Here is a 24,545-nt window from a genome sequence, read left to right on the forward strand (position 1 = left end):
CGAGCCCGGAGAGCTTTAATAACTCCGGGGTAGAGTATTATCGTACGAACCCACGGAGATTCAGCCACTCCGAGCCGAACCGAGCCCACTCCGAGCCGAACCAAGCCCACGGAGCCTTAACAACTCCGGGGGAATTGAATCCACGGAGCTTCGACAACTCCGGGGAAAGAGCTGACTTGTCGTAATCCTCCAACGAGGATTTAAGTGGAGCTGTGCCTGGAAATCTGTCCAGCCTACACCACTACCATCTTTGGGTGTAAGTAAATAATCTTTTAATCAACCACTACGCGTTTGTGACTAATTCTAAGCTCGCCACTGGTTTTCTCCGACCCTGTGTGCCCGGGCTGCTGGCCACAGCCCGCGTGCGCAAAGACGGGCCGCGGATTGCCCCCCCCGATTCGCACTTGGCGGCGGGATCGGGGCCCGGCCCGCACATAGTAGAGAAGAAATTTGTTTTTTATATGCTCAGAGGACCTTAGGATGAGAACCAGTACAGTTGTTTCTTTCTTTTATTATCTCCAGTCTATTAGCTCCATTTTGAATCTAAAGTTCATATTGTTATATCATACTTTCATAGTGCTTAGGGTCAGAAGGGACCTAAACAGATCATCATGTCTGACCCCCTGCAGGAACGAGTGCAGGGTCATAACAGCCCAGCCAAATATCTGTCCAGCCTCCTCTTGAAGACCCCCAAGGTAGGAGAGAGCACCACCTCCCTTGGGAGTCTATTCCAGAGCCTTGGTATCTGACTTTGCCCATCATGCTGTTTCTAATGCTCACTCCATGAAGTTATCTAAATTTTCCTATATAATAATCTTGTCCTCCTCCATATGGACAATATACCCCAGCCTAGTATCATCCACAAATTTTACAAGCATACATCTAGTTCCTTAAGTATCTCCTCCTGTTTAAGGAGATACAGGAGGTATCACAAGACAGATCACGCAAGAATAACATGAGTACCTGCTCTCCAATCTGATAACTTACCTTTCAACATAACCTGCTGGTCTACCATCTATCTAACTCCTTATCTACCTCACAATTATAGCACTGACCTCCATCCTCTCCATCTTGCCTAATAATTCCCCATGAGGCTTGGTGTCAAAAACTTGGCTGAAATCTATATAGATTAGGTCCACTGAAATGCCTTTATCTAGGAAGTCAATTTTCTTGTCATAAATGGGTATTAGATTGGTCTGACATGACCTTTCGTGGATGCAACCATATTGTGTTCACTCCTTGACTACTCTTTCCTTCCATATCTGTTCCAAAACCTTGCATAATATTGAAGTCAAACTTACTGGCTTGTAACTACCAGGGTCATTCAATTTCCACTTTTCAAAACTGATTTGAAAAATAGGCACTATATTTGCTATTCTGCAGTCATAGAGCACTATCCCTCAATGGACAGATTTAGTGATGATCTGTATTAAAGGAATTGCTATTTCACGTGCCAGTTCTTTTGGTATTTTGGAAAGAAGATTATCTAGACCTCTGATTTTATGACAAAATGTAAGTTTTGCTTGCACCTGAGATGTCCTCATTTCTTTTGGAACCCTACCACTATTCTCAATTACACTTTCATTCTTACTGAAGAATGAGGTGGAGTATTTATTCAGTACTTGGGTTGTACCTAGGCTGTCTTTGATTTTCACCCTGTCTTCAACATAAAGGGTGCCTGGAGATGTGGGGAGAGGCTGCTCCAATGCACTGTAATTACAGCACTTCAGAACAGACTCAATTATAATCAAGTTTGTTGGAGTACACTAATTAGCATGCCTCCAGCAGCCTTCATTGTCTTGTGTATCAGCGTCCCCATGCATCAAAATGGCAGCAAAGGTGCTTTTAGTTAAAGCTCATTTTTTAGTTAAAGTACTTCCACTGCCATTTTAAAACACAGGGACACTGATAGACATTAGGGCTGGAAGGGACCTCGGAAGATCATCGAGTCCAGCCCCCTGCCCCAGGGGTAGGAAGTCAATTGGGGTCACAGGATCCCAGCAAGATAAACATCCAAATGTTTCTTAAAAGAGTCCAGAGGAGGTGCTTGCACCACCTCTGGAGGCACTCAGACTGAAGATGTATTTACTTTTACATTACCTCACTCAGCTTCTACCTCTTTTTATTACACCTTCTTTCTAGTCTTTTGCCTTACATCTGTGTATCAGTGTTGAAAGCCAAAATTATAGGGAACAGTACAAAAAAGAAGAGATAAATAAGAGATATAAAAGAGAAAGAGGACTTCTGATTTACCTGCAGTTCTCCTTCCATTATACTGAGGAGTTTGATCAAGTCCTCCTTAGAAAGCTCTATTGATTTCTTCTTCTTCCGTTCACTGGAACCAGGTGATTTTGAGTGTCGTTTGACAGTTGCTGATACCATAACTTCATCTTCCTTCCAATTGGACTTGTTCTTTTTCCTGGCATCTTCCTGAAAACTTTCATTCTCTGCATTGCTAATGACAGGCTTAGAACTGGAATAATGCCCACTGGATGAGCTTTCCCCACCTTGGTTTCGGGATCTCATCCCTACCTGGACAAAGAAAAATATAAAAAATAATTTTAAACAAGTAAACTTATCAAAAAGAAAAAAAAAAACAGTTTACATCAGCATTTTAATCAAAAGCTTACTATACTTTGTAAATACCAAGACTAACATCATGCTCAGTAAAAAAATGCTGAAAAGGAACATGCATTTCAACAAGGTTGTCTTTGGCAGCCAGCTAATCAAAAATATTGATATCTCAATACTGCCTTAAAGCATGGTAATCATACTTGTCAGGCTGCCAATACTGATGTAAGCCACAATAGGCATGTTTACATGAGATGCATAATGCACAGAAGCCTAATAACACTGTGTAGTAGTGTGTAGCCTAATAACACTGTGCAGTAGTGTGCTGGGCAAAAAACGTGTTAAAACGCTACTGTGCAGTAGTATTAGGTTACTGAGCAGTAAGTATCACTTAAAAAATGTGCACCAGTGCTACTGTGCAGTAAGTTTAGTTACTGTGGATTTAGTTAGTACAGCATTAAGTACTAAACTAAATACACAGTAGTTACTGCACATTAATTGACTTGGAGACACGCCCAATGTGTAGCACTTAAAACTTGATTCTATTTTATCAATCAGAATTTGGATTGCTCATAATGCTCACAAAATTAGAGCATCAGGTTTTGAAATAGGTTTTTACTTTAACATGAGACGTAGCGGAGAGACAATAATGTAATTAATGATTATATAAGCATATACCTTAGCATGACTTTTCTGAGAGAGGGATTGTCATGAACCAGGATAATTCCCTAGTTTATCATTTGTGAAGGACTGGATTCAACTTTGGCAATTACGATAACCCTCTTGTCCAATTTTTTTTCATCATTTCTAATCTTGATTTTTGAAAAACCCACGTCTCCATCATCCCTAACACCTGCATTGCCCTCTTTAATTCATGCAAAAGACAACTGTTAAAATAATCTCTTTTGTGTACCATTTGGATCCCAGAATCTCCCTATTTGAATCATTCTATTCCATCCAATAACATCCAGTCAAAGTGTGCATGTCCTTTCACAGCATCAGAAGAAGTGAACTCAGGCTCATGAAACCTCATGCTGTATACCTTTGATTTAGTTAATTTAAAATGTGCAACTATACCCTGCCTTGCCCTCCTCTGCCAACCTTTTCAGTCTTGCTCTCCTCATTCCTCTGCTCATACCATGTTGTCTCCCATGCAGCTTTCCCTGAAACCTTTTCTCTAGGTGCAGCTCTGTTCAGTGGCTATGGGATGTCAGCGAGGTAATGTCTTGCAAGGTATGAGAGATTAGTTGTTAGTTCTTGTATTAGTTATTATAAAAAACATCAAACTTTGCAAATCCATACTCAAGGGTACATATACTCATCCTTGCATGCTTTGTATGTCCCTTGCTACCAGTAAGTCTGGTATTAACTCCAAGGACAGGAATGATGTCTTTATATGTATTTGCACAGTGCTTAACACAAGACCCTAACTGTTATTTGAACACTGGACAGTATAGCTGGAAGTAGTACTAATGAATTTGGAAACTGGCTTCAGGTCCAAATCCAGAAGTAATGAGTAAAGTAGTACAATCTGAATTCCCTTACATTAATTTACTCTTCTTAAACCTCAGCAGGCGCATCTACACATGCATTTGATCCAGGATCAGTTTACTCATAAGTAAACTACTCACAAGTAAATGTTCCTGGGCATGTGTCTTAGGAGCAGATTTGCAGCTAAATTGGCAGCAAACTGCTCCTGCTTTCTGGGACCCTACAATGGGCCCCTGCCACCACTGGGGGGAGATCTAGGCTCCCCCTGGGTGCTAGCCCAGGGGCTGACAGGGGGCACCTGGCGAGGAGACAGCTTTCTCCTGGCCAGGTCTGGGATATTACACCCTGCCCCTGGTGGCTGCCTGCTGCCAGGGCAGGGATAATGTCACCCCTGCCCTGGCAGCAGGGAGCTCCTGGCCCTGGCTCACTGATCAGGGGCAGGGGACTTGGAAAGCTGCAAGAGATGGACAAGTCCCAGCCCTCTGCCCCAGTGGACTAGAGGAGCAGCTAGCTTGCTGCTAGCTGCCCCACTAGCAGATCATGGCAGGGAATTGGGAGCTATCCCATTCCTGCAGGTCTTTCCAAGCCCTATGCCTCTATTACTTAATTTGGGTATAGGGCTGTTCCTCATCAGCTCTGTGCTCATGGAGCTTGGCGGGGACCAGGCTCCTGAGCCCCAGCCACCAGCAGGGAGTTCCCAGCACCTGATCTGTACCACAGGGCTGGAACCAGGAGACCGTTATCTCCCAGCCTGAGCTCTGTGGTTGCAGGGCTGGGGCTGGGAGACCTTTATGTTTATGGTGATCCTTATCACCATCCTTATCTCCCAGCACCAACTCCATGATCACAGGGCAGCACGGGAAAATCTTTATCTCCCAGCTCCAGCTCCATGACCACAGAGCCAGCGCTGGGGGACCCTTATCTCCCAGTGCCTGCTCTGTGACCACAAAGCTGGTGCTAGGAGATAAGGATGGTGACAAGGATCTCTCAGTCCCCACTCCCCAACCTCGATCTCAGAGCAAGGGGCTTGGAGCTCCCTGCTGATGGGGAAGTGGGGCATAGTCCCCACCCAGGCTTCAGTGCTGGGGCCTACCCTGGCAACAGGCAGCTCCTGGGGGCAGGGAACAATCCTTCACCCAACAGCAGACAGTTGACCAGGAGCAGATTTGATCCTGGTCAGTTGTCTATACGAGCTACATGTCTACTGCACCATTACTAATTGAAAGTAAATTTGCTACTTGCATTTGCAGGAAGCAACTTTACTCGCTATTAGCAAGGTTTACTGCGTAGTAAGCATGTACACATGTAGATGCACATGCTTACTTCACAGTAAACTAGACTACTCACAGTTAAGCATCTCGTGAAGACACTCCCATCTAGAACTTCCTTAGACTTACTTAAAACTATCAATGTGTAAAACATTTAAGTTAAACCACTTTAGACTTCCTTAAATTTTGTAGTATTCAGATGAAATTTCAATGATAAATGGGAGTTAGTGTATAGAATCTTAGGGCAAGTATAACATTCAGCTTGAGAGATCAGGAGGAAGAAACATGTTACAACATATTACTCTAGATTGTCTCAGATGTTTTTAGTATTTAAGTCTGTGCTAACCTATGTTGGCATAAAATGGTATAACATTATAGATTTCAGTGGAGCTATTTCTGAAAGGCATATTTTAGTAAGGGTAGAATCAGGCCCTTTGATTTTTCATAGACTCATATTTGTCCCTGAATTTACTTTGATCTTTTTTCCTGGTCACACTAGTGCTTTCCACACTAAAAACACCACTAACTGATATAATTTCTGTCTCTGCTGATAAGAATCCCAGGAACAGCAGAAAACTAGCAACAGCAAGTCCTGTAGTATACTGATGGATCAATTTGGGCAGTATTATACAGAGCCTAGAAGAGCTTCTATTTTACCCGGCTTTAGTTCGTGCTATGAACCTTACGTTTTGTTTGGCTTCATTTTTGATAGCTTCACACACAATGGGCCTGATCCTTTTTTCATCATAATCAGTCATGTATTACCTTAACTCTGTCAATCCAGTAGTGTTAAGCACACAAATGAGAAGAAAATCAAGCCCATTGTTTTTAAACAAGAGAGTATTATAATAAGACTGCTTGCACTGCAGGCTTACTTCCACCTAAACAGTATGTGATACAGGTATACAATGGCTACTAACTTCCTGAATGCCTATACAGTGTATTTTTCATCAAATAGTTTAAATTAATCACATGTGAGCTATGTTTTCTAAAAACAGATCTCCATTATAAGCAGGAACAATACCTGAGAAGCTCAGGAAATCTTTTGAGTCTCGGGTCTATAATGAAATATAAACATTGTACTATGTTTCCTCTCAGATAGGGCTATTCACTTTGTTTAGTTTTAATGGCTCTTAAACTCTCCAACCATGCTTCCTCTTCAGGATAGGATTTAATTTGCCTCCATTTTCTAAGTATTTCCTTCTGGGTCCCTCTGGTCCCTGGCCTCCAGCCACATAAGCACCTAAACCAGACGTATTTTTCATGGTTTAAAGCAAATGGTTTCATGGTTCTAGAGTATCTTGCATGTTTTATAAATAAAAATCTCAAATATTTCATGCATACATTTTCAAGTGGATACTGCATTACACAGTATTCTGCTTAATAATATATTGCATTACTGATCTCTAGGTAGAAAGATGATTCAAGCCTTAAAACTGAAGCTCCACAGAATATTTAAAAACAATTCATGGCCAGTTAAATAACACCGTTGGGACACATGATCTACCTCAGCTGTAGCATACCATAATATGAAATAACCACTTCATTGCACAGACCAGTGAAACTTTAGATTTTTTCACAAGTTGGAGTGTTTAGGCAACTTAATGTAGACTCCCAGGCAGATGAACATCTAGTGTCCATTTAGACAAAGCAAAAATAAAAAATCTGCAGCCAATTACTAAGTACTGATCCATTGAAAATATCTGTCAAATTTGATTTCACAGTACATGAATGTGGGACAAGGCCTAATTAATCAATAATCATGGATTTTCATACTAAGAACCTCAATGGAATTTGACTGTTGGTGCAAAAGGAAACTACTACTAAATTTAAGCTCTCTTTGTTGGCATTTCTATAGTACTTTAACATTAATGCGAATTCAATTTACATTAAAGTGGGTATGGCAAACATTCAGTTAAGCTTGCAAACACTAACTGGAACAAAGTTTCTTAAGGTGTAATTTAGATTGCATAACTTTAATGTTAACAACTACCCTGCCTTGTTCTTAAATTACTTATTTCAGTGCTTTTTCCTATATCTTTACTGAGTGCCAGGGTACTGAATGCTGGTGTCAGAGACACAGGTGAATACAGGATTGAATGACAATGGAAGGGATTGACGTTTCAGTGCACTTTTTTGTAAAGTACTCTACAACCAATAGCCAAAATCCATGGCATGATCCAGCTGCTCAGCAGTGCTCTAGTAATGTATCATAGCTGTAAATGCCTGACTCAGTTGGTGAAGGTTTGTTTTTTTTAAATTAAAACAGCAAAAAGAAGCCAGAACATACCAGTGAATCTGGCCTGAAACATTTTTGTGTTGGAACTGAATGCTAAGTACTATTATTTTGGACTTCTACTACCATTCTTTTGTATTTCTGATAACAAGGTGATATTCATAGATTCATAGATTCATAGAATGTAAAGTCGGAAGGGACCACAATGGATCATCGTGTCCGACCCCCTGCCCCTGGTAGGAAAGAGGACCAAGGTTAGATGACCCCAGCCAGGTGACTATCTAGCCACCTCTTGAAGACCTCCAAGCTAGGTGATAGCACCACCTCTCTTGGAAGCCCATTCCAGATATAAAAATCTTGTCTAACCAAGAGGAGTTTTGGAATGGTTGCATGATGTAAGGTTATACCAAATGTATAGCTACACAAGAGCTCATCACCTTGCCAATCTTGTTGATTCGCTTTTTAGGGTGCCAAGGGGTGCCTATACATGTGCAGGGAGACTGCTGTAACTGCTCAGTTAATCAAGTCTACTGGAGTGTAGTAATTACCCCGCTCCAGCAGACTCCAGCATCGTGTGTATCAGTGTCTCTGAACCGAAAAATGGCAGCAGGAGCTCTTCAACTAAAATTCGTTCAATGAGCATTAGTTTGAGCACCCCGCTGCCATTTTTCAGTGTGGGAATGCTGATATATGTGACGTTCTGGGGACTTTAATTAGAGCAGCTCTCAGAACCACTCTAATTAAAGTGCCAGCCCCTTCCCTGAACACTCCCGGAGCATGTGTATAAACTCCCAAGAAGCCCCAGCTCTAGCAATAAACATCATCATATATCTCTGTATCATAAAGTACTGCTGGATCTGCAAGGGTGGAAATGTGTTCCCTGAGGATACAACTTCAGTACAAAAGATTTACATTTTGTGTGTAGATTGGAATACTTCACTCCACTGTTAGTTCGGTTCTCTACCATGCTGTATCTTAAATTAAGACCCCATTTTGCCAACTACCACTCAAATAAGTAATCTGCATGCAGCTAGTTCCATTGCAGCCAATTTTAATTGACTACCTGACTGAGTTTACAGTGTTAGCTTTTAGGCTATAAATGCTTCAGGACCTTCTTTATTTTATTTGTCTGTTAAACACCAAGGTGTTCTATGAGTAGTAATACATTTGGTTATTTTTACTAGAAGCTGCATGGTTGCTCTGGGCACAGAACATTCAGTTTTCCTAAGGTAGTAATACATACAGGCTAAGTACAGACAGTCAAAAACCCCAAGGCAGAATCGATTCAATCTACACAGCTTTCTCTAAGCTGCCTAGACTGGACCATTAATAAACAGAATACATGTTGTTACATCTCAGCTCTGTATTCTTGGGCAACCCTGGCACAGGATGCAGTCTGTCTGACTCACAAAGGACTCACCCCCCCCCCCTCCCTCCCCTCCTCTACCTAAATGAAACTGATTAAGATGCAGTGAGAGACGCACCTAAAACTCTCTAGATAAGGGTGATAAGAGTGAACAACTGCCCTAGGTCTCATTTACATCTGAGATGGAACCAGATGACCATTCATTTACATGAGAGATGGAAAACAGAAAGCCTGAAGCAGAGACTGCAGTGAATTCTGGGACCAGAGAAGCAGGAGAGCGCTGCATGATGGGGAATCTGTGCTTCCAATGTTAATCAACCCATGTTCACACACACCCAGCTCAGCATTTATCAGACCAGTTCTAATCTGGATTTGCTAAGGACTTTTCCCCCCCCAGACACACACACATACAGCTCTAAGTTTAATAGGCATCTCGGGCCGTACATTCCCCGGTCCCATTATGGGAGGCCTATTTAAACTTGATTGACTAAAACTCGGTTGCCGGGTTAGGGAATGCTGAGGCAAGAGACCGAGTCAGAGGGGGTATGGGCAACATTTGAACAATGGCTAAGGGTTCATCACAGCATCCAGCCTGCTGGAGCCCTAATCCCAGGTGTTGTCGTATCTTTCCCAAGACGACTGGTGGAAGTCCTCTCCACAAAAGGTTATGAGCACCCCAATAATTGCCTTAAATCTGGAAAAGTCATGCTAAGCTGAGGCTTGTCAACAACAAGTAAAAATCCAAAATCCTGATGCTGCAAGCTATCTATTGTTCCTGAAGAAACCATGAGATATCCCATCAGTATATCTGCCATCCATAGGAATCTCAAGCTGGTTCCCAAGTATTTGGTTACTCCCTAATCTTAAGTGTTTCCTGATTATCAATCAGTTTCCTGAGATGGTCCAAACCAGATAACCCCTTGTCAATAGAAAAGGCAATGATTTTACACTACTGAGGGTGCTTCGAAGCAGCTGAACTGAGGGTATAAAAATCTGTAAGTGTGTGTGCTTGAAAAAAGAGAAAGAAAAAGAAGAAGCAGGAGGAAAGAGGGAGAAAAGGAAAGAAGAAGAAAACTCCTGTGCTGACACCATCCCCTGTCGTTCTTGGGACGCTGGAAGAACAGATCGTCTCTCTCTTCAAGGATTGTGCTATGGACTGTGCCTGTCAGCTTTGCAGCCTGAGTACCGTGGACTAGGTGAGACCCCAGCGTTCTCTCTTCTTTCTAGGCATAAACTTCTGAACCTGAACTGTATCAGTTAAGCTTGAGCTAAGTTTCCCCAAATACTTAGTGAAACCAGGGTAGTATTGTCATTGTTTGTGTTTGTTTTTCTTTTGCATGTCTATTACTACTAGTACTATTATATATTTCATATGCTTAGCAATAAATAACTTTTATAGTCAAACTGGTAGTAATTGGGTATATTTTTCCTTCTCTGCTTCTTTTTCCTCCTGTGCTCTGCAGCAACGCTTCTTTTACCTATGCTAAAGATCCCTGTGAAGCCTAAATTATTGTGGGGTCTGCTCATCAAGAGGCCAAAGATTGGGACGTGCTGAGTTTGAAACACATAAGGGGATCAGCTTGTACAGGCTGATTGACCCAGTTTGACTCAGACGTGCCCTTATGAACTGAATGCTGGCCCATGAGGGTGTCAGCTGGACACCCAGCCGGTTTCAGAGGGATTCTGTTTACCTGTGTGCTTGTGTCTGACTGCATTTTATTGTTGCTCTTATGAACTGATTCTTGGCATATGAGGGTGTCAGCCTGTCCATGCTGATCAGCCCGGCCAGATCAGGCGTGTCACGTTAATTTGTGTGTGTTTGTGTGTATGACTGATTTGGTGACTGGAGGAACCCAGTCCCATTGAGATTGAGTCCTGCAAGATAGCTCCACTGGGGGTGAGGGCTTGCAGAAGGGAGAAATACAGCTCCATATAGTAACACAAGCAGCACATTGACAGAATCACCAAGACCCTAGAAACTATCCCTAATAAATGAGCACACCCCAAAGTAATGGGCAAATTTGGTAACAATGTTCAACTCAACAGTTGGCCAAAGCAGGCTGATGCCTGCACTAGCCAAGGTGGGTGCTTGTGCATATCTCCCAGCTCTGAGGGGCTGCAAATGCCCAAGGCGTCTCCCCTCACCAGCCCATTGCCTGTCAGCTTCAGGGGAGCGTAAAGCAGGGGGAAATGGAGCCCCATTCCAGGCCCCCCACCAGGGTTTGCATAGTCAGGGGTAGGGAATAGGATTATCATATGTCCAGGTTTTCCTGGACGTGTCCGCTTTTTTGGACCCCTGTGCTTCAACAGCAAACGTCCAGGTTTTCCGCTCTCCAGGGCTGGCTGCTCCAAGCTGGGAGCAGCAAGCAAAGTGATGGGCTGTCAGGGTCATGTGGTCCCTGCATGGTCTCCGACAAGCCAGGTAAACACAGAAAGAGAGAGAGAGAGAAAGTGACAGAGAGAGAGAGAAAGCGGGTGTGCTCAGGTAGCAGGGCTGGAGAAGCAGGGGTCTGCAGGTCAGGAATGAGCAGCATCAGCAGGGCTGGTGGGGGCAGTGGCAGAGACTACAGGTCCAGAGCGCAGGACACCAGTAGCGCTGGGGGGACAGGGGGCTGAGGGTTGGGAGTGAGGGGAACCAGCAGGGCAGGGGGGCTGCAGGTTGGGAGTGAGAGGCACTGGCAGAGCTGGAGTGGGCAGGCGGTTGCAGGGGGGTAGGGGGCTGCGGATCGGGAATGAGGGGCACCGGCAGGGCTGTGGGGGCAGGGGCTGTGGGTCAGGAGTGAGGGGCACTGGCAGGGCTGGGGGGGGCACAGGGCTGAAAATCAAGAGTGGGGGGCACGGGGGATGGGAGTGGTGACTGTGGGTTGGGTGTGCAGGGCACTGGCAGTGCCAGGGTTCTGTGGGTCAGGAGTGGGGGGCACCACCAGGGCTGGGGGCTGTAGATTGGGAGTGAGGGGCATGGGCAGGGCTGGGGGGAAGGGGCTGGGGGTCAGGAGTGAAGGGCACGGGGGATGGGGTGGGTGACAGCAGGTTGGGTGTGCAGGGCACTGGCAGTGCCAGGGAGCTGCGGGTTGGGAGTGAGGGGCACCAGCAAAGGTGGCGGGGGCAAGGTACTGCTGTCTGGGAGTGAGAGGCACTGGCAGGGCTGGGGTCAGCGGGTCCAGAGTGAGGGGCAGCAGCAGGGCTGGGGGTGTGGCTTGTCAGTAGGGGCAACAGAATGGGCAGGGGCAGGGCAAAGGCATGTCACTCCCCCCTGCATCATATTCCCCTCAGCCCATGGCCTTCCCCCCTCTCCCCCTCTGTGACAGATGTCCTCTTTTTTGGACCTGGAAATATGGTAACCCTAGGAGGAAAGCTCCCGAGGCTGACAGGTTGGGGCTGACAGGTGGAGTGGGGGTGGGGCTGGGGCATTCACAGCCCCCGTGAAGCTGTGCTGCAGGAGAAAAAGCCTCTGCTTCTGGGACTTTCAGAGGTATAGAACCCAGTTGTGGGACTGGAGCTGGACTGGACTGGAGCTAGAGTCCATTCTCCCTCACACCTGCTCCCCCAAAGCTAATAGGCAGGTGGCTGGCAAGGGGGCAGGGCTGGGCTTTTGGAGCTGCACTTTGAGAGAGAAAATCCCCACCTCGGTAGCTTCTCCCCACCTGCTGTGCAGACCAGGCTGGAGGGAGCTGGGGCTGGAGTAGATCCCTTCCCCCCTCACCCAGCCCCATGCTGCCACCGGCAGAGCTGACGCTGCTGCTTCAGCTCTGTGACAGCCAGGTATGGCTTGGCTGGAGCAGACAAGCTGAGGCAGAGCCTAGCTGCCTGACCCGCAAGGGAGGGCTGCAACGCATCCTGGGGTATGAAGGGACTGACACATAACTTGCAAAGGGAGGAGATCCAGGACAGAAGTTCAGTAAACCAGTTTAACCTAAATCAGTTCAGTCTGATACTACATCCATCCAGATCTATCTTAAACTGGTTTTGGCCATTTTGAAACCAGTCTATGTGGTTTCCAATTGACCCGCACTGAACTTCTGGTCTATTACAGGTTTAGACTGGTTTCCAATCACTTATACCGGTTTAGGTGTAATGTCTGTCCCTAGCCTGAAGGTTTCACGACTATAATTGAAATCAATAGAAAATCTTTAAGGGATCTGCTGAGTAGAATATTAGGAGAATATGTACCGCGGTACATATTGCGGTACATATTGAGGGCTATAGATTGTATAGAAAGGACAGGTCGGGGAAGAAAGGGGGGGGGGGGTTGCACTTTATGTCAGTGAGCAATATACATCAACCCTCATCAAGACAGAATCCAAGGTTGAGGAAGTAGAAGGATTGTGGGTTAGGCTACATGGGGGACAAGGAGAAAGGGATTTGGTGGTAGGGGTCTGCTACAGACCCCCACACCAAGGGGAAGAAATAGATGCGGGGCTCCTGAGGCAACTCTCGGAGACCATAAAAGCTAAAGAGGCGGTAGTCATGGGGGACCTAAACTACCCGGACATCTGCTGGGAGATGCAGACAGCAAGGTCCCATCTCTCACGCAGGTTTCTAACCTTTGTACAGGACCTCCACCTGACACAGGAGGTGCATGGTCCCACTAGGGGGAATGCCATACTGGATCTGGTATTGGCAACAGAGGATGACATGATAGGGGACCTCCAGATCGGTAGCCATTTGGGAGACAGTGATCACCTAATAATAGAATTCAACATAAGACATCGAGTGGGTAAGGTAACTAGTAGGGTGAAAGTGCTAGACTTTAGGAAAGCTGATCTCAATGCACTCAGGCGATTAGTCAAGGACGCATTGCAGAGTAGGAGTTTTGAAGGGATGGGAGTCCAAGAAGGGTGGCTGTGCCTTAAGGAAACGATCCTTCGGGCACAAAGCAAGACGATCCCCGAGCGAGGCAAAAAAGGGAAAGGGGCCAGGAGGCTTCCATGGCTGACCAGAGAAATCCAGGGCAGCCTAAGGGACAAAAGGGGAGCACATAAAAAGTGGAAACAGGGAGAGATCACTAAAGATTAATATACCTCCTCTGCTCGTGCTTGTAGGGAGGCAGTTAGGCGGGCCAAACCTACCATGGAGCTGAGGATGGCAACCCAAGTAAAAGACAACAAGAAATTGTTTTTTAGATATATTGGGAGTAAAAGGAAGGCCCAGGGAGGAATAGGACCCCTGCTAAATGGGCAGAAACAATTGGTGACAGATAGGGGGGACAAGGCTGAACTCCTCAGCGAGTTCTTTGCCTCAGTGTTCCTAAGCGAGGGGCACGACAAGTCTCTCACTGGGGTTGTAGAGAGGCAGCAGCAAGGCGCCAGACTTCCATGCGTAGACCCTGAGATGGTGCAGAGGCACTTGGAAGAACTGGATGCCTTTAAGTCGGCAGGCCCGAATGAGCTCCATCCGAGGGTACTGAAGGCACTGGCCGACATCATTGCAGGGCCACTGGCGGGAATATTCGAACACTTGTGGCGCATGAGCCAAGTCCCGGAGGACTGGAAAAGGGCTAATGTGGTCCCCATTTTCAAAAAGGGGAGGAAGGAGGACCCGGGCAACTATAGGCCAGTCAGTCTCACCTCCATCCTTGGTAAAGTCTTTGAAAAAATTATCAAGGCTCACATTTGTGAGAGCCCGGCAGGACAAATTATGCTGAGGGGAAACCAGCACGGGTTCGTGGCAGGCAGATCATGCCTGACCAATCTAGTTTCTTTCTATGACCAGGTTACGAAACGCCTGGACACAGGAGGAGGGGTGGATGTCGTATACTTAGACTTCAGGAAGGCCTTCGATACGGTATCCCACCCCATACTGGTGAACAAGTTAAGAGGCTGTGATGTGGATGACTACACAGTCCGGTGGGTGGCAAATTGGCTAGAGGGCCGCACCCAAAGAGTCATGGTGGATGGGTCGGTCTCGACCTGGAAGGGTGTGGGCAGTGGGGTCCCGCAGGGCTCGGTCCTTGGACCGATACTCTTTAATGTCTTCATCAGTGACTTGGACGAGGGAGTCAAATGTACTCTGTCCAAGTTTGCAGATGACACAAAGCTATGGGGAGATGTGGACACGCCGGAGGGCAGGGAACAGCTGCAAGCAGATCTGGACAGGTTGGACAAGTGGGCAGAAAACAACAGAATGCAGTTCAACAAGGAGAAATGCAAAGTGCTGCACCTAGGGAGGAAGAATGTCCAGCACACCTACAGCCTAGGGAATGACCTGCTGGGTGGCACAGAGGTGGAAAGGGATCTTGGAGTCCTAGTGGACTCCAAGATGAACATGAGCCGGCAGTGTGACGAAGCCATCAGAAAAGCCAATGGCACTTTATCGTGCATCAGCAGATGCATGACGAATAGGTCCAGGGAGGTGATACTTCCCCTCTATCGGGCGCTGGTCAGACCGCAGTTGGAGTACTGCGTGCAATTCTGGGCGCCGCAATTCAAGAGGGATGCGGATAACCTGGAGAGGGTCCAGAGAAGGGCCACTCGTATGGTTAAGGGCCTGCAGACCAAGCCCTACGAGGAGAGAGTAGAGAAACTGGACCTTTTCAGCCTCCGCAAGAGAAGGTTGAGAGGCGACCTTGTGGCTGCCTATAAGTTCATCACGGGGGCACAGAAGGGAATTGGTGAGGTTTTATTCACCAAGGCGCCCCCGGGGGTTACAAGAAACAATGGCCACAAGCTAGCAGAGAGCAGATTTAGACTGGACATTAGGAAGAACTTCACAGTTAGAGTGGCCAGGGTCTGGAACGGGCTCCCAAGGGAGGTGGTGCTCTCCCCTACCCTGGGGGTCTTCAAGAGGAGGTTAGATGAGCATCTAGCTGCGGTCATCTAGACCCAGCACTCTTTCTTGCTTATGCAGGGGGTCGGACTCGATGATCTATTGAGGTCCCTTCCGACCCTAACATCTATGAATCTATGAATCTATGAGAGCATAGACAGCATGCTGTTCCAACCTTTTTCTTCTGTCTGCTTTGTTCTCACTGCAGTTCCTGGAATAACAGGTCAGCCAGGAATATGTTATTACATTAGCAGTATTATTGGAATTGGATAATGCAAAAGATTTCTCTGAACTAGCACATAGTCCCTCATGCTAATTAGGCATGCTGACATAGGCTACATAGTGGTTTCTCTTCTAAAATAAAAAAGTTATGATGTTAGAGCAAAAAAGATTTTGTTGATTTGAAATCATAACACGGTCATTGCCTTTGGCTACAAATTTGTAGTCTGTTGTTCAGTTTATAGATCTAACTGATTAAGACATGATATGTAAATGTTATGTTTCCAACAAAGGCTGATAGCGCACTGCATGCACGACTTAAAATTGCTTATTAGAAAAGACTAACACAGGACACATTTCTCTAAATTTCTTTCCCTTAAATTTTAACATCTGGTGTGTGGAACTGTCTTTAAGAAGCTCTCACAGGAGCCATTAGGCTTGACTGTACCATGGCAGACTGAGAATGTGCCACCCACCAGAATCTGTTAGCACACTCCCAAACCAGAAATTTATCTGTTTATAACAGGGGTCAGCAACCCCCGGCACGCATGCCAAGCATGGCACGCAAGGCCATTTTGCTCAGCACGCCATGGCCAGCCACAGCTCTGGGGAGCTGCTGCCAGTGACAGACCGGGCTGCTCCCAGCAGGCAGCTGGGAGGCTGCAAGCCTTGCTGCAAGCAGCCTGGGCTCCATGATTGGCAGCAGCTACAGAGAGCCAGGGCTGGCTTCAGCTGGGAGGCTGCAAACATCTGCTCCAGGCTCTGGAGCCCAGGCATCAGCTCTGTACCAGCGCGTGCATGTGCACCTCAGAACGGACAGTTGGGGAAGGGCGTGAGGCAGTGAAACCTTGGTCTCTCCCCCACTCCCGCACAGAACTGGTGACTGGGCTCTGGACCGCAGCACAGCTGTTTGTAGCCAGCCTGGGCTCTGGGCAGCTGCAGCTCCGGCATCAGCTCCATGCTGGCAGCAACTGTGCATGCACCTTGGGGCGGGCTGCGCTGCCCTGTTGTCTGCCCCAAAGTGCACACGCAGTCACTGCCAGCATGGAGCTGATGCCAGAGCTGTGGAACCTGGTGCAGCTGTTTGCAGCCTGTCCGCTACTTGCTGCAGCTGCCCAGAGCGCAGGCTGGCTACAAACAGCTGTGCCAGGCTCCAGAGCGCAGTCACCAGCTCTGTACTGGGAGCAGGGGAGAGACCAAGGTTGTGCTGCCTCAGGCCCCTCCCTCACTGCCCGCTCTGAGGTGCTCGTGCACGCACCAGTACAGAGCTGATGCCAGGGCTCCGGAGCCCGGAGAAGCTGTTTGCAGCTTCCCGGCTGCAGTCGGCCCCAGCTCTGGGTAGCTGCTGCCAGCTGGAAGCCTGGGCTACTCCCAGCAGGCAGCTGGGATGCTGTAAGCCCTGCTGGGAGTGGCTCAGGCTCCTTGGGTATTAGCAGTTACCCAGAGCTGGGGCCGGCTGCAGCTGGGAGGGTACAAGCAGCTGCTGCCTCCCTGGCCCCGGCCCCAGTGGGTGCAGTACCAGCACCTGCTACCTTCCCTGAGCCCAGGGCCAGGAGACAGCTGGGCCCAGGGTCGGGAGGGCAGCACCTGTGTGTAGCCTCCTGGCTGCAACTGGCCCCAGCCCTAGGTAGCTGCTGATAAGCACAGAGCCCGGGCTGCTCCCATGGAAGCCCTGCTGCAAGCAGCCCAGGCTCCATGGCTATCAGCAGCTACCTAGAACCTGGGCCAGCTGCAAACATCTGCTGCCTCTCTGCCCTGGCCCCAGCTGCCTCCAGACCTGGCCCCGGGCTCCAGGGGGGCAGCACATACCGGCAATGCTGCCCGCTGTGCTGCCCTTGCCTCTTCTGTAAAGCAGCATTGGAACCCAGCGTGGCAGGACACAGCAGGGGATGCAGAAAGCTGCCTACTCCGAGCTCCCCGCTGCCCTGCCACACTTCCCCAGTGTGCACAGGAGCAGCGTGGGCAGCAGCACAGGGTTGTGCCCCTCGCTGCTGCCCCCGCCTGCAGGGGAAGTATGGCAGGGCAGCAGGGAGCTTGGAGCAGGCAGCTTTCTGCGCCCCCCACTGTGCCCTGCTGCAGAAGCAGTGAAGGCAGTACAGCGGGGAGCATTGCCATTATGTGCTGCCTCCCCAGAGCCCGGGGCCAGGTCTGGGGCTGGGAGGCAGCTGGGGCCGGGGCTGCGGTGGAGAGGCAGCAGATGTTTGCAGCTGGCCCAGGTTCTGGGTAGCTGCTGACAGCCACAGAGCCCAGGCACAGGGGCAAGGGCTTTGGGTGGGGGGCAAGGGGCAGCAGGGCTGGGGGGCAGGGGCTTTGGATGGGGGGCAAGGGGTACAAGCAGGGCATCCTGCCATGTACCCCCTGCCCTCATTTTGTTTTTCTGGCATGCCGGCACTCTGGCACCTTCCAAGGTAGGCATTGTGGGGGTTTTCAGCACTCCGGCCAAAAAACGTTGCCTACCCCTGGTTTAGAATGTCATCTGTTAGAATGCTCCAGGTTTGTCCCAACTGTCTGCTCTCAAGCCCTTGGTCTTTGCTGAACCTGATAGTGGTCACTGGGGACAAGCCCAGAGCACCCTCACTGGTGAATTTTAGGGTCTAGAGCTCATCAGCCAACTCATGTAGGTGTGTTCTGTCCTCTCCTCCCCAGGACTGGCTATGGAAGCAGTACAGGCAACTCTAGGGGGAACTGGTTGCTGTGCTGTGCAGGGATACATTTTAAACAATGTTGATTAGCTGAGAACTTAGACACAAGCTGAAACAGACTTTTGTCAGCCATCTTGGCTTGGGGTGACTGCTGAACAACACATTGGGATGCTACAGAACACAAATCTCAATCATCCTTGGTTTTTGTTTCATAAACACTCAGTTGTTAATTTGGATTTAAACTACATAACAAGAAGACAATGTAACCATAAGTGACTAACACAATGGAGAATGGAACTGATGGTTAGCCTTTCAAGTTCTGGAGTTTCCTAAGTTTCCAGACATTAAAGGCGAGACCTCCCTAGCTTCCTTTTTTTCTTCTCCTTCTTTGGGGCCACTGATCATCTGCACATCTGAGAAAGCAAACAATGAAACAACCTCATTCCCTCCATTTGAAATAATATAAAGCAAGATACCCTGTATGGGTGCATCCAGACAAGTGTTCACGTGCCTCTTGCAGTGTCCCAAACCAGTTTGAGGTGCTGCAAGAGGCACACTGGGAACAAAAAATGTTCCCTGTGCTGCATATTTGCAGCGTGAGGTCAAAATTTGATACCTGGAGATCCAGGTATCAAAAAATATCCCGGGGGAAAAAAGCGGGGCAGGGCAGGGCAGGGCACAGTTATTAGTATACAGTAGTTATTAGTATCTGTTCTTTAGGGTATGTATTGATTTTATGGTCTTTTCTCCCTCCCCTTTTCTCCCTATGTAAATAATTGTAAAATTGTATACAGTTAAGTACTGAGTATTGTCTAATCAAAGGTTTTGAGGCTCCAGGGATCCTTCTGTAGGGAGATTCTCCACACTAAGAAGGAGGGCTCCAAGTCAGAGAACTCAGGGATTCATAATTGGGTGCAGCTGGTGGGTAGCTCCACCTCCCAGGTTACAGAGTATAGGAGGCAATTATTTTAATTTTCATAATGCAGTGAGCTGTACAGTATATATTATGACAAGGGTGCTCAACCCCCACCACATGGGCCAGATGTGGTCCATGGAGCTGTGTCATCTGAGCCATTTTCCCTCTCCATTCCCCTAGTCCAAAACCCAGTCCCAAAATTTGGCAGCAGGAGAGCAGTGGCAGCACTGATTGCCACTCCCCTACTGCCAAATTTCTAGACCTGTGGGGAGCCTGACAAGCTGCATGCTAGATCAGGCACACAGGGCTGAGGCAGTATAGAGCTAGATCCAAAAGCAGGAGCACAGCTGTATTAGGACAGTCCCTTCCCCTGTTGCACAGCTTGAGTATCTAGCTTCTGACTTGCAAGATTTGTCATGCCCCAGATGCAACCTGGGTATACCTCTGACACTCCTGGTGTGCTTCTACAACTTGGGGTGCCTTGTTGCCTGAAGCCCCTCTCTGCTGTCTGCTACTTGACCACTAAGGACTAGTTGAGTTGTGCCAGAATCCAAATTCTTGCCCTGCACCTTAAGTCCAAGATCAATCCCTAACCAGTTGCAACAGGATAAAGAGCAGACTCTGCCTCCAGCCTTTCTGCCAGGGCCTCTTGCAAGTTCTTGTCTGCTTGCTTTTCTCAGCCTTCCTTGGTGGAGGTAGCACAGCCCCCTGTACCTGGGAAGCCAATCCATGCTCTCAAGGAAGGTACAGCTACCTTAACATATGTCCCCCTTCTAGTCTAGGGGGCTTATACTATGCCAGTTACACCTCACAACAGAACCATCACCATTCCTGGACCTTACACCAGCACCTCAAGAAATGTTATATCTCTCACCCAGTGCACTAAATGCCCTGATGGAAAATATTTAGGAGAAACCAAACAACAATTGTGTACCAGAATGAAAACACTAAAAATCTATCAAAGATAAAAACAGCCAATTACCTGTGGGTGCACACTTCTCACAAGATAACCACTCTTTATCTAATCTCTCAGTCATAATCCTCAAAGTGAATTTACAAAACACCTTTCGTAGACAGTCTTGTCTAGGCTATAATATAAATGTGTAACCCGGGCGGTACTCCAAGAGGTACCCCCCCTCCAATTGAAGGGATCAAAGCAGGTGCACAAGCACTGTGGGAGGTGTAGGGACTCTTCTCCCCCTATAGAGCAGAGCCAGACCACCACTGGGGACTTAACCATATACCTTTTAATGAGGGAACAATACTAGGAACATAACAGGCATAATCAGGGGGTATAGTGGACACTACAATGCCCCAAGGGGCAGGATTCAACAAAGGTTAGACACTTACAATCATTGACAAAAGACAGGGTTAACAAAATATAAAACACAAACAGCAGAGCAAACAGTACTGGTTGGGGAAATATAAAAAGGCACAAAATACAAAATGTCAAAAGACAAAGAAATATAGGGCCTAGGTACCTGGAAGGGGAGAACACACAATGGCCCCTTTACACTGCAAGAGGAATTTCTCCTTGTTAGCTCACTCTCCCCAAGTCACCAAAGCTGAGACTTGAATTTAGATCTCCCATATGGTAGGCAGAAACACTGCCACACAGCCATCAGTGCTGGTACTGCTCCAAGCTGCTAGGGGCCTTGACCTTCCTGGAGCCCCGGCCTCACATCAAGCTGCCTGGCCTCTGATTGGAGGAGCTGGAAGCTGAGCTGGGAACCTCTCAGGTCACTGTTCAGATCCTTGCTGAAGCAGGAAGCCTCTCCTGCTGGCCACAGCTTCTCGTAGGGGATCCTGGAGCCCAGCAGAGAGCCTCTCCTGCCGGCCACATGCCGCTCTGCTGAGGGTCCAACTGCTGCCTGCTGGTCCTGCTCCTTCAGGCTCTTCTGGGGCAATTGCTTCCACCCCGCTGGCCCAGCTCTTGCCAGCTCTTTGAAGCTCCTTCCTCGTGCTCCCTCGCTGGTCTCTTCCCTGAGTCAGCCGTGCTGCCCCTTTTATCCCCCTCCAGGTGACCCAAGGGGCCAATCAGGGGATATGAGGGGTGAGTCTCTGGGGCCTGATTGGTGAGGAAAGGGAATCCCAAGTCCTCCAGTCATCTTTTGCCCTTTCAAAACCCCTGGGCTAGGTCACTGCCAGCTAGCCTGTCACAAATGTATATCAAAATTATATTTATGTCAAGTACAGTAATACATACAGATACTAAAAAGACAAAACTGAACCCAGCTTCACGCTAGCTACAAAGAGGGACTAAACACCACAGGAGTAAACATAATTCAGGAGAAGATCCATGCACGCCACATGGTGAAACCCAAAGGCAGCTTTGTTTTGGGGTGAATTCATGACATGAATTTCATAGAGACCAGACACTGGCTAGGTAGAGAGGTTTGGTGATATTAGGCGGAGGTTAGATTGTATTAAAAATGGCCACCAATCTAATTGATTTCACCAAGGTGCAGACCTTACAGGATGACTGACCTAACTAGGGATCTAAGTACAAATTTTACAGAAGTTCAGGAAGTTTAAATCAGTCTAAAAATGGCTGACCTGGCCTAAGTTAACTGTATTTCTGAGGTAGTCTAACTTAGATTGGATCCAGCAAGACTGATTTAACTGAATTTCTGTACAGTTCCCAGCACAGCACCCATATCTGGGAAAGCCCAGCCACTAGCCCCAGCTCCTCCCACAGACAGGCAATCCACACCCTCCACAAAGTAGCTAGCTCCCTGCCCTGAATCTGCCAACCCCCTTCCTTCCCCCCCATCCCACAAGCTGCTCCCAGTGCTGGAAGCCAATCAAGGTAAGTTGGGGTGTGGGGAGGTTCATGGGGGGGGTGTTAAAAACAGCCTCTGGTACCCAGGGGGGAGAAAGCCCCCCAAAGACCCCACCCTGCATGCTGCAATACCCCCCTGATCCTGCCAAAAACTCCCAGCCCCCACCAACACCCCTATGGACTCCATTACCTCCCAGTTCTCCATGCAGACCCCACTAGTCCCCTCTGCTCCCATCCTGACTTACCATAGATCAGGTGGTCATTTTTAACTCAATCTAGCCTCCCCACAACTTTCCTGAATGTCTGTACGTACCTACTATGTAGTTGCTTTGTTCATAGTAACACCAGCAGTGCCTACACCCTTGCTCCATAGGTTAGGATAAGTTAATGAATCAACCAGCCCTACCTCTGCCTCTCACTGCCAGCCCTCATGCAAGTAGTTCAGCTTAGAATTTCTCTGGCCTTGTGCTTTTGTCCTACTGCCATCAGCAAACGTAGAAGTCTGGAGGAGGACTTGTCCATATTTGTACTATCTGGTGTCTAACGTAACTGACAGCTGTGTATTATACAGATTAGCTATCTATCCATTTTTAGAGTACTACTTTCTCTCATCAACTGAATAGGTGGCTCATTCCCTAACTCATTCTGGTCATTAGAAAGCATTCTAAAAGAACAATGATGTTGCAGCAGACCCACTTGCTAAGGTGGAACATAGCTCAGTAGTGTAGCTAAGGGTGGGGAGGAATGGGATGCAGCCCTGCGTGCTGACTTAGGTGACAGGCACAAAATAACAGTTCCTGCCACTGCCAGTCAGCTTCACCACCAGCAGCTGAGAGTTACAGCTGCCCTGTGTGCTGCTGTTGTGCCCAGGACACAGAACCTCCCTGATATTCCCCTAGTACAGATTGCTTTAATATTATCTTTTCTCCATATCTTCCATCTAAACTGAAGGATTTATTCTGATATTTTTTATTTATTTTCCCACTAGCGTAATATATTGTAATAGCACATAGATTTTTATCTATAGTATAGATTCTTCACTAGGAGAAATACTTCAGCTCTGTATGTAAGAAAGAGAAATTAGTCTCTAAATAGTAGATCAGAAGAAATTTCTGTAACTTTTATATTAAAATACAATAATGACAAGGATAATGCATTTCAATCAAAAGAAAAATTCACAAAAATGAAGAGCAAATCCAGTCTACACAGTCTAGCACTAGAATATAGCATACAGTCGTTTATAATACTTTGATTTCACATAAAACTGGTATCAGATCCACAAGTTGTTTGGAAAAATCTACTCTGGCCAGATAAGTAGTATAGACTCTTTTCACAGGGATTCTCAACTAGCAGCTTCATCTGACAAGGCATCTTATCTTGAATGCATGAAGGCTGAGGGATAATAAGGAGAGGATATTAGTTCATCATCCTCTCAAGAAATAAAATTGTATTAGTCAACTTATGTCTGCTTTTGTTAAATTTGTTGGCCTTCCTAGCTTACAAACCTGGTATGCAGTTACTCTTCTGTGAGACAGCTCATTAACACTACTGTATTCTATTCTATTCCAATTGTAATGAATATCAGTTGAGTACATGAGAATTGCTGTTTTTACATGTAAAGCTACCACAAAGATTGCCTTGAAAAATTCATCCCTGATGATGATATTCATGTGTCCAAGAATTTTACTGCAAATCTAATACTTTTCCCACAAGGAATTCTGGTCTTGATAAAGTTCTGTCACTGACTTTAGGGAGTTTGGGGTTTTACTTATAAAGTGTGCTATAGACTGGATACTGCTATATTGTACCATTAAGGCTCAGGGCTGTACTGGGGATAATACAGACCTTAAATGCACCACCTTTCCAGGGAGAGCCAGGTGTTCTGGCTCATGTGGAGAGCATGAGAATAGCAGAATTATAATCCAGTCTCTTTTTTGCCTCTTGTAAATAGCCTGTGCCACAGTGGACACTAACCTGGCACACCCCTTCTTCTCAGAAAGGTGAACCGTGCTGTAGCTGTGGCTGCTCCCTTTTCAGAGGCAAAGGCTATTAGAGTGCTTTATGTTGTGAGGTACTGGCCACCCAGGACTTCAGGTGTTATCCATCTTTGGCTGGCAGCTTCCATTGAAATTGTGGGTATACAGCCCCTGTCTGTAGACATGATGGTCCCAGAACAACTGAGTATGTATTCTGCCCAAGTGTGGTTCTTCAACTATAATTTTCTTTCCGTTTTTTCATTTAGTATGTTTCTGTAATGTTAATCCAAGGAAGAACAGATCATGACCTTTA

The 24,545-nt window shown here is 47.1% G+C and overlaps 1 protein-coding gene across 2 annotated transcripts in view; it reads right to left on the bottom strand.

Annotated features, from left to right (window-relative positions):
- Positions 1-24,545, bottom strand: part of FILIP1 (filamin A interacting protein 1) — a 224,845-nt gene that overhangs the window by 130,266 nt on the left and 70,034 nt on the right. For both annotated transcript variants that reach the window (XM_059731266.1, XM_006262253.4), the window contains exon 2: positions 2,254-2,532. In XM_059731266.1, coding sequence (XP_059587249.1) covers positions 2,254-2,526 — 273 coding nt within the window. In that variant the 5' untranslated portion in view covers positions 2,527-2,532. The remainder of the gene's footprint in view (positions 1-2,253; positions 2,533-24,545) is intronic.

Source organism: Alligator mississippiensis, chromosome 1 (assembly GCF_030867095.1).
Source record: "Alligator mississippiensis isolate rAllMis1 chromosome 1, rAllMis1, whole genome shotgun sequence".
Classification (NCBI taxonomy): domain Eukaryota; kingdom Metazoa; phylum Chordata; order Crocodylia; family Alligatoridae; genus Alligator; species Alligator mississippiensis.